The sequence below is a fragment of the Balaenoptera ricei genome, chromosome 16 (genome assembly GCF_028023285.1).
Source record: "Balaenoptera ricei isolate mBalRic1 chromosome 16, mBalRic1.hap2, whole genome shotgun sequence".
NCBI classification, from domain to species: Eukaryota; Metazoa; Chordata; class Mammalia; order Artiodactyla; family Balaenopteridae; genus Balaenoptera; species Balaenoptera ricei.
In genome coordinates this window covers 28,071,280-28,085,586 of record NC_082654.1, presented here as the reverse complement: position 1 = coordinate 28,085,586, position 14,307 = coordinate 28,071,280, and the positions used below count along the sequence as shown (strand labels likewise).

The window sequence follows — 14,307 nt, the reverse complement described above, 5'->3', positions numbered from 1 at the left end:
GAGAGTTAAGCCCCGAGAGGAGACGTGTGCACATCTCCAGGAGCAGTCAAGTCCAAGGGGTTCTAGGGCTGAGGGGTGGGAAGGTAGAATCAGCCCTTCGAGGGCGCACGGGGTGGTGAAGCCACTACCAGGGGGCGTTACCGGGGCCGCGGCCCTAGGGGGCGGGGCACGCCAGACACCCGAGGGCAGTGTGTGAACCCTGACCTATAGTGTAGGGTGGGGAGCGCCCTTCCCCGCGATCCACCCTGTTGGCCCCGCCTCCCTGGCCCCGCCTCCCTGGCTCCCGCCCCACCCACCCCCGGCTCCGCCTCCACCCCTCCCCTCCTGCGGCCGCGGCCCCTTCCTCCAGCCGCTGGTGCTGTGGTGCTGTGGTGCTGTGGGGCCGCGGAGCCGCGCACCGCCGTCTCTATGGCCGGGGATCTGAGCGCAAAGGTGAGAGAGGCGTGGAGTGCGGGCGGCGGCGGTGCCCGGACCGGGGGGCGGGGGCCAGGCCAGGCCTTCCCACGTCTATTAAACCCGCCAAGCTGGGCCAGGCCTTCCTCACCGCCAAGTCCCCTGGTCCCGCGTAAAGGCTCTAGAGGGGCGCGGGCCAGGCCTCGGGCCGCGCTGGGCGCAGACCCGCCACCGCAGAGTCGGGAACTGGCGTGGGGCGGGGGCCCGCGTGGCGAACAGTGTTCCCTGGGATCTGGGTCACGTCTCCCAGCGTCTGGCTGCATCGAAGGAGAGCTTGTCCTCGAGCTGCAGCAGTAGAGACTGAGGTTAGACCTGAGGAGAGGAGAGAACCGCGGACTGTCCAGGATGGAGGAGAGAGGGGGTAGCGGGGGAGGGGCTCTCAGGCCAGGAGGGACCGCCATCCTACTGGGCAGAGGGAGATACCACCTACACTAGGCAGGTGGACATCTGGGATGAAGGTCGAGAGCCTGCCCATCCTACACTGATCCTGTTTGCGGGGTGGCTCCCCTCCTCAATTCCCTCCGCCCTAAGATCTAATAGAGGGAAGGTGGTCAGAGTTCAGGGGGCTGGCCCTGGGGGAGGAACCCAAGCTGTGGAACTGGGGGTGGAGTGTGGGATGTGGACTGGAGACCTTGAAGCCTTGTTGCCACTGGGGGAGGGGGGTGGCAGCTCCGCCCCCCCCCCCTTTAGCCCCATCCTCCCTCCCAACAGGTTAAATGGGGGCTGAGAGCTCCTGCCCAACTCCCATATCTAGAACTGCAGTATACATGGGAGTAGAGGAGGACTAAGTTACACATTCCATTGCATCTTTACTTTGCTAAAACTAGGGGCCTCCTCCTGCCTGGGTTAGGTAGCCCCTCCCTCCCTTACAGAGCAGCCTTGACCCATGCACCCATCCTATTTGAGCATGCGAGGTCAGAAACTTCCCCCATCACTACACACACACACACACACACACACACACACACACACACTCACAAACACATACTTGGATTCTGGCCTTAGAATTGGGACTTTCGGGAAAGGAGGCAGGGTTCTGCTCTGCATCTCACCCCCAGTGGACACTGGCAGCCTCCAAGCCTGCAGTGAGAACTGGACCCCTGTGTGTACATATGTTTGTCTCTGCGTAGATGTAACTGTGTGTTTGAGGACTGTGTGCATACGCATGTAGTTGATCCTTTTGCAAACATGACGGTGCCTGACCCACTATATCAATGGGTTTTTGTGTGCATGTCCCTACATGTACATGTGTATGTGCAGGACCTTCCTGTGAATAGGTGTACAATCCTTCATAGGGACATGTGTGGGTTTATAACCCTCCTTGTTAACCCTATAGGCTGGGTGACTTGCTGAACAAATGGGCATGTAAATACAACTTTACGTGTAAGTATGTATAAACATGTGGCAGGCCCTTTAGGTGAACATATGTGTGCACAAACCTCCCTGTGAATGTGTGTGTGCATGACTCTCCTGCAAGTACACGTGCTCACAGCCCTCTGATGAATATGTATGTGTGTGTGTACCTATGTGCATGCACATCACCCTCCTCTGGACATATGTGACTCGTTTAAACCTGTCTAAGTGTGCCATGCACCACACTCTGAGTGGCTCCTCTGACCTGGGCTGTGTTCTTCTTGCCCAATTCTAGAGGCTGATCCCTCCTAGCCATAGGGCTCCCCCACACCCCCGCTTCTGCACTAAGCAGACAGGAGGCCCAAAGGTAAACAGGTGTGCCTCCACAGTGAGAGGTGGGGCATGTGCTGTTTGCCTGGGGCCTCTTGCTGCCCCAGCCCCCACACCAGGGGCCCATGCCCCTTCTGTGAGCCTGGCACTCTCCTCAGTCTACTCATACTCCATTCTCCCCTCTCTGGGCTCTGCCCACCACAGTGGTGACCTTTACCTCTTGAAAAAACCCTCCAAATTCCTGTTCTCCCTCTGGCCAGTTCCCAGTCCCTTCCCTCTCTTCAAGGCCACATAGTTAATATTTGACCTGGAAGGAAAGGGAGAGGCCAGTTGCCCCCCTGGCCTTGTCTGATGAGATTGGGTGGGTCAGGTTTTTCTCCACCCCTAGCCCAGCCAAGCCTCAGGAACTTCAGAGATCAGGCCTATTACAGAGATCATATCAGACCTGCCACCTATCCCAACCCCACCCCCAGCTGGTTGGCGTGAGGGAGGGTCCAGGTGTGGGAATAGTCTCCAAGATGTGCCAGGAGAGGTGGCCAAGAGCTCAGGGATCCTATCGTTCACCTTTTACATGTTGCTCATGTCTCAATTAAGTGACCTTGCACACTAGAGGCTCCTGTACAGGTATTACAACTGTACAGCGGCGGGGGGTGGAGAGCAGAGGGAGGCAGATACACCCCGAGGTGCCTGTGAGTGCCTGTTTGCAGGTAGGGGCACGTGTGGATGCTTAGCCAGAGGGTATAGTACAGACTCGCATGGGCAGGGCAGAGATGTGCACCCCCTTGTAGAGGAATGCCGAGGAGGAGAAGTATCTAATTAAAGAGAAATTCCAGAGGGAGCTTTCAGGCCAGGGAAAAGAAAAAACAAAGGGAAAACAGGACAAAATAAACAAAGGCCCATTAAGCATCTCTGCCCAGGCCTTCCTGCATAAGGCACCCCCGCAGGCAGCAGGGGCAGCTGCTGCCCGAGTTGGGTCTCCCTGTTGGGAAAAGGCACTCTCCCTAGGAACCCGAGCTCCACCAAGATGGAGGCCTAGCCAAGCTTCTGACTCGGTCAGAGGAGGGCTATTACCTCGGGTTTGGGTTGAAGGGAGTCTAGGGTCTTGAAAGCGGACAAGTTCCACCCAACTTCCTGCATCAGAACAGCGAGGGGGACAGAATGGCTGAATCCATCTTCTTGTGGGAGTTTCGTAGATGCTGGGCCTCCTCCCTTTGGTACCACCTGAAGTCTGAGGGTAATGCTATCTACTTTCCATCCACACACAGATGAAAGGGCTTTTTTTCCTGTTTTTTTTTCTTCAGAAAACAGACCTCAGAGAACCAGGACTAGCCCTGCTGTCGGGGCAGGGTGACCCCATCAGTGACCTACAACCCTTCTGTGACCCCACAACTCCCTCTCACCATGGCGTTTGTATTTGATGCCGACAGGCAGCGTGTAATCCATCCCTCCTCTTGACCTCTTACCTGGGATTCCATGGCCACACAACCCTGTGATTCCATGTCTCCCCAATTCCAGGACCCTCCCTGGCCCCATGACTCCTGACCTTCTAAGTGACCTCCCTGGACCTTAACCCCTGTGACTGTTCTTCCCATCATCCCCTTAACTCTGGCCCTGGCTCCCCTTGGGGGTCTCGTTGGTCCGGGCCTCCCCAGGAAGATGTGGGGGAGGCTCTGGCCCCTCCTCCTGAGCTTCCTCACAGCAACTGCAGTCCCTGGACCTTTGCTGCGGAGACCATCCAGAGAACTAGATGCCACCCCGCGGATAACCATCCCCTACGAAGGTTAGACATCCCCAACCTCGAAAGGCAGCAGGAGCCAGGGCTGGGCGTAGGGAGGCAGCCCCAGAGCTGGGCTTATAGCTCCCCCTCTCCCCAGAGCTCTCCGGGACCCAGCACTTCAAGGGCCGAGCCCAGAACTACTCAACGCTGCTGCTGGAGGAGGCCTCAGCAAGGCTGCTGGTGGGAGCCCGAGGCGCCCTGTTCTCTCTCAATGCCCACAACATAGGAGACGGGACTCACAAAGAGGTCAGCCCCTGGAACCTGGACCACCAGAGGGTCTCCAGCTTCATCCAGCTCCTTGGGACCTCAACTTCCTGGAAACCCTGTCAGCCTTCCATAACCTCCTGGTCAGACAGCACTGCCCTTCCTGGCCCAGGTCTCCCTTACCTCCAATACTCTTCCTGAAACTTACCCCCGCCCTGGGGTCCTATCACCTTGTCCCACAGGTAATGGGGAAAGGCAAAGGCATTGGGTTCAATGCATCAGCCAATTCCCTTTACCGCCCCCTCCAGATTCACTGGGAGGCCTCCCCAGAGATGCAAAGCAAATGTCATCAAAAAGGGAAAAACAACCAGGTATGTGGTTTGCCCTCTCCCCAGCTCCTTTCCTCTTTCTTTTCAGTGGGGGATGTCAGGGTTGGTGGGGACACAGATGGAGAGGTACAGATCAGCCAGTCAGTTGCAGCAACCACAGTAAGCACTGTACGTGCCACTGGAGTGGCAGGCCCTGGGAGCAGTATTTTTTTTTTTTTTGGGGAGCAGTATTTTTAATCCAAACGTCTGGTGACCTACTAGCTTGGTCTGAGACAGCATCTTAATCTCCTCTGGGCTCCCAAATAATAATCATGATAACAATAACTAATCTCTAGTAAGTGCTGACTTAGCTATTATCTCATTTAATTCTAAAATAATCCTATGAAATAGTATTATCCTCCATTTTACAGATGAGAAAAATGAGGCTTTGGTCAAGGAATAGCTCAAGTACCCAGTTTTCCGTGGAGGTGTATTAGTGAAGTGTCAGCCCTTTCTGGCTAAAGAACAGGGTGTCTGCAGGGGTCCTGTGTCTGGCTATGTAACATCCATCTGGAGAGCTTTTTACACAGTGGGTTGGGGTTTTTTTGTTTTTTTTTTTTTCTTGGCCACGACCAGGGATCAAAGCCACACCCTCTGCAGTAGAAGCACAGAGTCTTAACCACTGGACCACCAGGGAGATCCCTGGAGAGCTTTTTAAAAATACACATTCCCAAGGCCCACTGGCCTGGGGATTCTGATTCAGTGGGTCTGTGGTGGTGTCGAGGCAGCTGCATTTAAAGAGGCGTCTCCAGGAGATGCCATCAAAGGCTGCCTCTTAGTATAACATGGGTAGAAAATGGGGTTGGTGAGGCAGATGGAGCCGAGTTTATGGAGGGTTGTAAACACCCAGCTGGGGGTTTGGATTTTATTCTAGGACAATGGGCACCCTCACCATTTGACACTTTAGAGAGTCTCAAACTTTAATGTGCAGTGAATCACCTGGGTGTATTATAAATGCAGATGCTAACACAGTAGGTCTGGGGAAGGGCCTGAGATTCTGCAATTCTAACAAGCTCCCAGATGAAGCTGACACTGCTGGTCCCGAACCACACTTTGGCTTTAGAACATTTCCCAAAGCATGTTCTGAGGAGCATTAATTTTCAAAAGAGATGTTTAATATTTAGATGAGTTTGGGAAATGCTGCATGCTCAATCCCACAATGCACAGCAATACCCTTAAGGCTTTGAGGAGTCCTCAGTAAAGGTAGGTTTTACCTGTGGTTTCCTACTTATTTGACCACAGAATTCCCCCTCCCAGCTCCCCCGTTTTTTTAATGTAAACATCTTGGGGAAACACTGTTATAAGAATATTTATCTGGTCCCAGGCACTAGATGGCTTAAAACAGAGTGAGTCTGGAGGCACGAAAGGCAGTGAGGAGGTTGGGGGCATCATATGGGTCAGAGGAGGGAGGCCTGAGCAGGCTTGTGGAGAGGAGGGATGGATGCCAAAGTACTGCACCTAGTGAGGGAGTGGGATGAGACAAAGAGGCCTGCATGGACTCAAACCCTGGGTAATAGGCAGGAGGAGAAATCATTAACAAGGCAAAGAAGTCAAGAGGGTGGCAGCTTAGGGCATTTGATGGGCAGAGGAGGCCAGTGTGGCTGCAGTAGGGTGAATTAGGCCAGAGGAAGGGGTAGGGCCCTATCATGTAGGGCCGGGAGCATATGGGACCCTATGTTCAGGACTCTGGTGAGTCACTGAAGGGTTTTTAAATACAGCAGTGACATGATCTGGTTTACATTTTTTAAATATGCCTTGGAAAGTGGGTTGCAAGAGGGTGCTGACTGGTAGAATCTCTCTGGAAGGAAAATCCAGACAATGGTAACAGCAGTCTCCTTTGAAGGCAACAAGGATAAAAAGGAGACTGTTTACAACATATCCCTTTCTACCTTTTGAATTTTACACTGTGTGCATGTATTCCTCATTCACTGAATAAATAAATGGTTTCTGTAAAGAGTGGCAGAGAGTTGGGAGAACTGCCAGGTGGTCGTGTAGCTGCCCAGGGAAGAGGTGATGGTGGTAATTTGGACTAGGGTGGTGGTAGTGGAGGGGGAGTAGACCAAGTCATGAAACATGTAGGACAAAGACTTAATCACAGAGAGAGACTGAATGTGGGGGTGAGGGAATGGGAAGCAGCAAAGATGACGCCTGGTTTCTGGACTGAGTATGGGATGGACTGATGAAGTGAAGTGGGAAAGACTGGATGAACAGTTTTAAGAGGGAGGATGCAGGTGAGGGAGGGGAGGGGATGAGCTTGGTTTCTGACAGCATGAGTTTGACGTGTCTGTGGGGTATCAGGTGGAGCAATGGCTGGAACCTGGGGGTAGACTGGGTAGTGCCACCCCGAAGCAGGTGTGGGAGCTCCATGACTGGGGGACAGTGCTGAGGAGATGTAAGAGAGAAGCATCTTAGGGTGGTGAGAGCCCTTGGAGCCCCCGAACTGGGGGGTGCAGGGGACTACAGAAGATGCAGGAGAAGCCAGCCAAGTGTGTCAGGCAATCTAAGAGATAGCCAAGGGAAAAGGGGTCATGCCCCTGGGAGACCAAAGGACAGTGAGTTCCAGGGAATAGTCTGTGTTCTGGGCAGTGAGAAGGCCCACCAGGCTCTTGGAAAGAACTATTTGTCCTGTGGGTGGGGGCAAGAGGCAGACCACAAAGCTGGCCTAATGGAAGCAGTCTCTAAGGAGGCCCAGGGCTCACAGCCCTCCCCCACCTGTCCCACAGACCGAGTGCTTCAACCACGTGCGATTCCTACAGCGCCTCAATGCCACTCACCTCTACGCGTGCGGGACTCACGCCTTCCAGCCTCTCTGTGCAGCCATTGTGAGTATACCTGTCCCTGCCCTGATTGCTGGTCCCTGACCCTGGACTGGTCTGACCTTCGGCAACAACCCTGGCCTATCCTCAGGATCAATGACTTCTGGCCCTTCCTTCACTCCCCCAGGATGCTGAGGCCTTCACCTTGCCAACCAGCTTTGAGGAGGGGAAGGAGAAGTGTCCTTATGACCCAGCCCGTGGCTTCACAGGCCTCATCATTGGTAAGCATGCCCTCCTCCCCACATCGGCCCCTCATCCACAAGCATGCTGTTTGTGGGACATGGATCTCGTTGCTAGGACTTGCCACCCATGTGTTATGTGTCTTGTTTTGTGTGACATGTCTCTCATGGCTGGCATGTCCCTGCCTCAGATGGAGGCCTCTACACAGCTACTCGGTATGAATTCCGGAGCATCCCTGACATCCGCCGGAGCCGCCACCCGCACTCCCTGAGGACTGAGGAGGCACCAATGCACTGGCTCAATGGTTAGGAGGACGAGGCACAGGATGATGGGGGGCAGGGGACTATTTCTTCATCTTTACTCCCTTGGGCAGTTGACCATCCCATCCCCATATCCCCAGGTGATGGTGTCTATTCCTGTGTGTTGTTGAGTGAGGGCGGTTGGGGGAGATCCCAGCCTATCTCAGAAGCCACCTGAACTGCCTGACCCACAGATGCTGAGTTTGTGTTCTCTGTCCTGGTGTGGGAGAGCAAGGCCAGTGCAGTGGGTGACGACGACAAGGTTTACTACTTCTTCACGGAGCGTGCTGCTGAGGAGGGCTCTGGAAGCTTTGCTCAGAGCCGCAGCAGCCACCGTGTGGCCCGTGTGGCCCGTGTGTGCAAGGTGAGGAGGACTGAGGGCAGGGCCAGGGTGTAGAGGCTGAACCTCTGACCCTGGCCCCTGACCCCATGCCCCTACCTCCCCAGGGAGACCTGGGAGGGAAGAAGATCCTGCAGAAGAAGTGGACCTCCTTCTTAAAGGCGCGTCTCATCTGCCACATTCCACAGTATGAGACACTACGTGGTGTCTGCAGTCTGGAAGCTGACACCTCAGCCCGCACGCACTTCTATGCGGCCTTCACGCTGACCACACAGTGGTCAGTGCAGGGACAGTGGGGAGGCAAGGAACGGGGACAGCATAGGGGCTGGAGCAGAGGTCAGTGAAGATGAGATAGGATCCACTGGGGGGAGGCTGGCTGCAGACAGAGAACTTGAGGCACATCCAGTGGCCTACTCACCCTCAGGAGAGGCCCTGTGGGCCTGGAGCAGGGATTGGTCAGGGTAACAGTGGGCTCCAGCCCACGCAGGTGGGCAGGCTCCATTCAGTGTGACTCAGCCCCCTCCCCTGTGTCCCGTCTCTAGGAAGACCCTGGAGGCCTCAGCCATCTGCCGCTACGACCTGGCCGAGGTGCAGGCTGTCTTCGCAGGCCCCTACATGGAATACCAGGATGGTGTCCGACGCTGGGGCCGCTACGAGGGAGGGGTGCCAGAGCCCCGGCCTGGCTCGGTGAGTGCCCAGGCCTGGGGTCAGTGCTGAGCAGACGGGACCCCTGAGAGGGGCAGGAGGTCTAGCCTTGTGGGGAGGACGGGCAGGTGGCAGAGTCCTGAGGTTCACCACCCCGTCCCCCACCACAGTGCATTACAGATTCATTGCGCAGCCGAGGCTACAACTCATCCCAGGACTTGCCATCTCTGGTCCTGGACTTTGTGAAGTTACACCCACTGATGGCTCGGCCCGTGGTACCCACACGCGGACGGCCCCTGCTGCTCAAACGCAGTGTGCGCTACACACACCTCACGGGGACACCTGTCACCACGCCAGCTGGACCCATCTATGACTTGCTCTTTCTGGGCACAGGTGCTTCTGACCCCTGGCCTGAGCCCTTTGGTGACTGCTGGCCTGAGTCCTTGATCCCTGTTGACCTCTAGCCCCCTGGATGACCCCTGATCACAAAACCCTGATGACCATTGATGTTGATTCTTCAATGAACACTCACTACTGGTCCCCAATGACCAATAGCTCTTGGTGATTGCTGACTCCTGTCACCAACCACAGTGACATTTGACCCTAGTCACTAATGCTTCTAAATCCAATAATTCTTGCCATGACTAGCTTGGAGTTCCCAATGTCCAGAGGGCCCACTGCTACTGGCCGAATCCTTGTCCCTGACCTCATGACTCCAAGCTGCTCCCATTAGGCTATTGCAGGGGGCTGAGAGTAGATTCCACTGTTGGAGTCTGACCTTCTGCCATTCTCATACCAGCTGATGGCTGGATCCACAAGGCAGTGGTCCTGGGCTCTGGGATGCACATTATTGAGGAGACACAGGTGTTCAAGAAGCCCCAGTCTGTGGAGAACCTGGTCATCTCTCCGACGCAGGTAGCCCCTGACTCATGACCCTCAATATTCCGGCCTTGCCAGAATAAGTGGAGGGAGTGGGGAGGCTGGGCAGTGGCTGTGTGTGTGTGTCTGTAAGTGGGAGTGGGGTGTTGCCAACCAGCTGTCCTCTCTGGCTCCTAGCATAGCCTCTACGTGGGGGCCCCTAGTGGAGTCATCCAGCTATCACTGTCCAGCTGCTCCCGCTACCGCTCCTGCTACGACTGCATCCTGGCCCGGGACCCCTACTGTGGCTGGGACCCCGGCAACCATGCCTGCGTGGTGACCACCACCAGAGCCAACAGGTCCCAGGGTAGCAGGTGGGAGGCCATAGGGGGGTGTGAGGGTCCCCTTTGCCCAGGGGATCAGGGCCTGAGGGGTGGAGGAGGGCCTGCCAGCTGCAGGGAGTAGAAGCCAGTTGTTGGTAACAGCTTTACTGACCCTTCCACTGGGGAAACTGAAGCCCAGTTCTCCTTGTTCATAAATCCCAATCTTCTGTCTCCAGGACAGCACTGATACAGGACATAGAGAGAGGAAACCGAGGCTGTGAGGGCAACAGGGACACAGGTAAGTGACGTCACGGATGTGTGTGCGTCTGGCTGCATAGCCTGTCCTCTTTACCATTTGATGCTACTTGTATGTGCATGTATGTATCTGAATGGCTGTGTCTGTGCTTTCAGCGAGAATGACCCAGCACAGAGTAAATACTCGACAAACATTTGTTGCAAAAAAAAATTGTAAATAAGGAAACAGGTTCAAGATGTGAAGTTTTTTGTCACTTCTGGAGCTTACAGCCAAGTATATGCACAGGCAATCAAATGATCACACAACCAATTAATTACAATTATTTTCTTTGGTTTTTGTTACAAAAGGAATAATTACAACTATGACAAGGGCTTGCCCCAAGGAAGATCAGATGACCGAGCTGATAACTGAAGCAAGAGCAATAATCATAATAATAATCATAGCTAATATGTACTGAGTACTTACCATGCGCCAAGCACTGATCACTTACATCAACAATTTCATTTATTCTCAGAGCATTCCTATGAGAAAGGTGCCATTATTACCATCTCCGTGAGGGGCAATCTCTCTGGGGCACAGAGAGAATAAGTAAACTACCCAAAGTTAAATCAGCTATTAGGCAGTAGGGTCTGAATTTGAACCTGACCCCAAGCAGGCTGCCTGGAGTTTGCGCTTTTGATCACTGTTATGTTCTCTCCCCCAAGTTAACAGGGCAAATAGAGGGCATGGGGAGGGGGATGACACCCAAGTAGAGGGAAGAGCAGGCAGAGCAAGCTTGGTGTTTGAATAACAAGAGAAGAGGCTGGAGAAATGGGCAGGACTGTGTTGAGGCAGGGGAGTGGCATGATCAGCATAGTGTTTTTAAAAGGTTACCGCACTGCTGCATGGAGAATGGATTAGATGGGGGCCAGCAGTTGGGGAAGGAGAGACATGAACAGGTCTGAGATAGATTCCGGAAGCAGAATCTTAGTGAGGGTTAGACAGAAAGGTGAGGGGGAGAGAGAGCCAAGGGAAACTCAGGTTTCTGGGAAACAGCTGGTAGCACCATACATGGTGATGACAATTCAAGAAAAATACCTGGTGTAGGCTGGGAGGGAAATTTTGGCCTTGGTTCCTGTGACATGTCCAAGAGATGCCCAGCATGTGGAAGGTATTCAAATCTGATGCTCAGAAGAGAACTCTTTGTTGGAGGTAGAGATGAGGAATCATTGGCAGATGTCAGGAATTGAAACCACTGAGAAGGGCCAACGTGAACCTTGTGTGGGAGCATGAGCACAGAGCTTAGTCAGTTGTCACCGTAATTCCAGATTCTGTGCTTGGTGCTGGGGACCTAACAGTGAACCAGCTGGCTTGCCATCTACAATGCCTTCCCAGGACAGGCAGGCAATGACCACTTCTCCTGTCCCCCGCTCCCTCCAGGGCCACCACCACCACTGAAGACCCGTTCTGTGCTCCGGGGTGATGATGTCCTATTGCCCTGTGACCAGCCATCCAACCTGGCCCGGGCCTTGTGGATGCTCAATGGGAGCATGGGCCTGAGTGATGGGCAGGACGGCTACCGCGTGGGTGTGGATGGGCTGCTGGTAACAGACACACAGCCTGAGCACAGTGGCAACTACGGCTGCTATGCTGAAGAGAATGGCCTCCGCACCCTGCTGGCCTCCTACAGCCTCACAGTGCGGCCAGCCACTCCTGCCCCTGCTCCACAGACCCCTGCAATGCCTGGGGCACAACTGGCGCCTGATATGTGGCTGCTCTATGTGTTAGCCATTGCTACACTTGGTGGCCTCTGCCTTATCCTGGCTTCCTCCCTCTTCTATGTGGCCTGTCTTCGGAGAGGTGGACGAGGACACCGACAGAAATACTCACTGGGTCGGGCCAGCCGGGCAGGGGGCTCTGCTGTGCAGCTGCAGACAGTGTCAGGCCAGTGTCCTGGAGAGGAAGATGGTGATGATGGGGAGGGGGCTGGGGGCCTGGAAGGTGGCTGCCTCCAGATCATCCCCGGGGAGGGGGCCCCAGCCCCGCCACCCCCGCCACCCCCACCGCCACCAGCTGAGCTGACCAACGGGCTGGTGGCACTGCCCAGCCGGCTGCGCAGGATGAATGGCAACAGCTACGTGCTCCTGAGGCAGAGCAACAATGGAGTGCCGGCAGGGCCCTGCTCCTTCGCAGAGGAGCTCAGCCGCATCCTGGAGAAGAGGAAGCACACACAGCTCGTGGAGCACCTGGATGAGAGCTCTGTCTGAGCCCAGCCTCCCAGGACAAATGCTCTTCCAAACCAGCCTGCCTGCCCCAGGCTGGGCCGCTGCCTCCCCAGCACAGACACCCTACCTTCATCCCCGCAACTCCAGGCCCTTCTCCCAACTTTGTGATGTCCCTGTGGGGCTGGCCAGTCAGGCCCAGTCAAAGCCCCCTTCTCAGTCTCCACGGACCCATCTATGAGCAGCCCAGGCCAACCGGTGCTCCTCAGAGGTAGGTGCTCCCTCAGGCTCTGCAGACCCAGACCCAGCTCGTTCCCTTTTAACCTAAGCACTTGGGAGGAGAGGATGCCATCCTCCTGCCCCATTCATCTGCTCAAACCCTTCTTCTTTCTCCCAGGCAGGGCTCTGCAGGTCCAGATGGCCTCAATGTCACCACCCTCTGCATGGCCCTATGTGCTGGATGGTCCTGAAAACAGACAAGACCTCTGCCAGCCACCAGAGCCACCTGAGCCCTGTGTACATTCACCTGTGCACGCGGAAGAATGTCTATCAGCTGGGCTGCAGGGCCCACACCCCCACTTCCTGGTGCATTCTTGTTTCATCCCTTCTTCTGGACTTTGGGTACCCTCCCAATTGCCACATCCCATCCTACCTAGTCCTCTCCTGCAGTCCCAGCCCCATGTGATGACCTCTTTGGCAAGAGCTTGCGAACAGGCCAGCCTGGGGAGGTAAGACTACTGCATCATTCCCTCTTCTCCCTTAATGTGCAGCCCTTGTAAGTCAGCCTCCTTACCCCCTTAGTCACTCTCAAGAGTGACAGAGACAGTTCCAGGCATGGTCTTCCTCATGCACATGTGCTTACATTTCCACTCACATGCACCTTCTGAGCCTCCCCTTGCTGCTTTGGACCTGTGTCTGTTGGGTTTGGTCCATGAACATTTCAGAGGGAGAGCTCTCTCCCATTTAGCTGTCCTCACAGACACTTCCTTAGGACGGGTGACCAACACTGCACTCAATGAGCCAGCCTCCCTTTTGGGGACCAAACATTTGCTATCCCTAGACCAGAGCAGGGGGAGAAGAGATCTGATGTCTCACCTGGCACATGAAGCCCGTTCTTGGAACTATGCAAAGGAAAGAGGCTGGGAGTTTGGATGCTTGGCTCCCACCCCTGTCCTACCTCACCGGGGCACTTTCAGGGTCCAGGGGCCTCTGAAGTCTCCAGGCCCATATGGGACAATCAAAACCTGACTGAGCTCCCCCATTCCCCTTGGGTGAGGATGACTGTTATTTTTGTAGCTGAGAACGTGGAGTCCCACGGATTTTTACTGCCCTTCACCCAACCTCTCCCCCCTCTACCCCACAATGAATGTATTTATTGTAAACCGGCTACCATTCTTTAGGAATGCCCCCGCTCACGACCCAGGGAGGCGGGAGAGGCATGTGACAGAGTGGGGAGGCTGGGCTCAGTTCCTCCCCCCACTGTTGGTTAATAAATACCCTCTTTCCCCACAGCTATGAGTGGTCTGCTTGGTCTAGACTGGTCTTCTCCTGATCACCAGGGGACAGGCTTCTGAGCCTATGGTAAAGGTGCTACAGGGTTGGCTTTGCTTCCCATAAAACCATTTGCAGAGGAAATTGGGATCCTCAGCTTCCATCCTGACTGTCCTGGGCAGGTACAGTCCTTTTTTAAAGGCTCTCACTATTTATTGATCATGGTGATAAAGGGATGACAAACAAAATTACGACAGTTCAACAATTCATACAACAGTTTCTAGGTTTTTACCTCCTGGCTCTTTTTCTCACCATCTCCCCCCGTCCCTCACCTCATTTTTAGCTAAGCCTAGAAGTTGCTGCCTATTTATCAGCTGGCCTGAGAATCACTCTCTCCAAGGGTCAAGCAAGCC

General features: G+C 54.8%; 1 protein-coding gene across 2 annotated transcripts; it reads left to right on the top strand.

Annotated features, from left to right (window-relative positions):
- The first annotated feature begins 337 nt into the window (after positions 1-337).
- Positions 338-13,914, top strand: SEMA4G (semaphorin 4G). Of its 2 annotated transcripts, none has more exons than XM_059901006.1 (16): positions 338-432; positions 3,438-3,916; positions 4,011-4,159; positions 4,426-4,488; positions 7,209-7,307; positions 7,429-7,522; positions 7,672-7,785; positions 7,975-8,144; positions 8,228-8,397; positions 8,663-8,807; positions 8,936-9,158; positions 9,565-9,680; positions 9,822-9,982; positions 10,183-10,244; positions 11,622-12,674; positions 12,801-13,914. In XM_059901006.1, exons 2-15 carry the CDS (start codon positions 3,793-3,795, stop codon positions 12,446-12,448), a joined length of 2,517 nt encoding a protein of 838 aa, XP_059756989.1. In that variant the 5' UTR covers positions 338-432; positions 3,438-3,792; the 3' UTR covers positions 12,449-12,674; positions 12,801-13,914. The 2 variants fall into 2 exon arrangements, with proteins under 2 accessions (XP_059756989.1, XP_059756988.1); XM_059901005.1 differs by having other exon boundaries at positions 9,822-9,997.
- Positions 13,915-14,307: the final 393 nt, after the last annotated feature.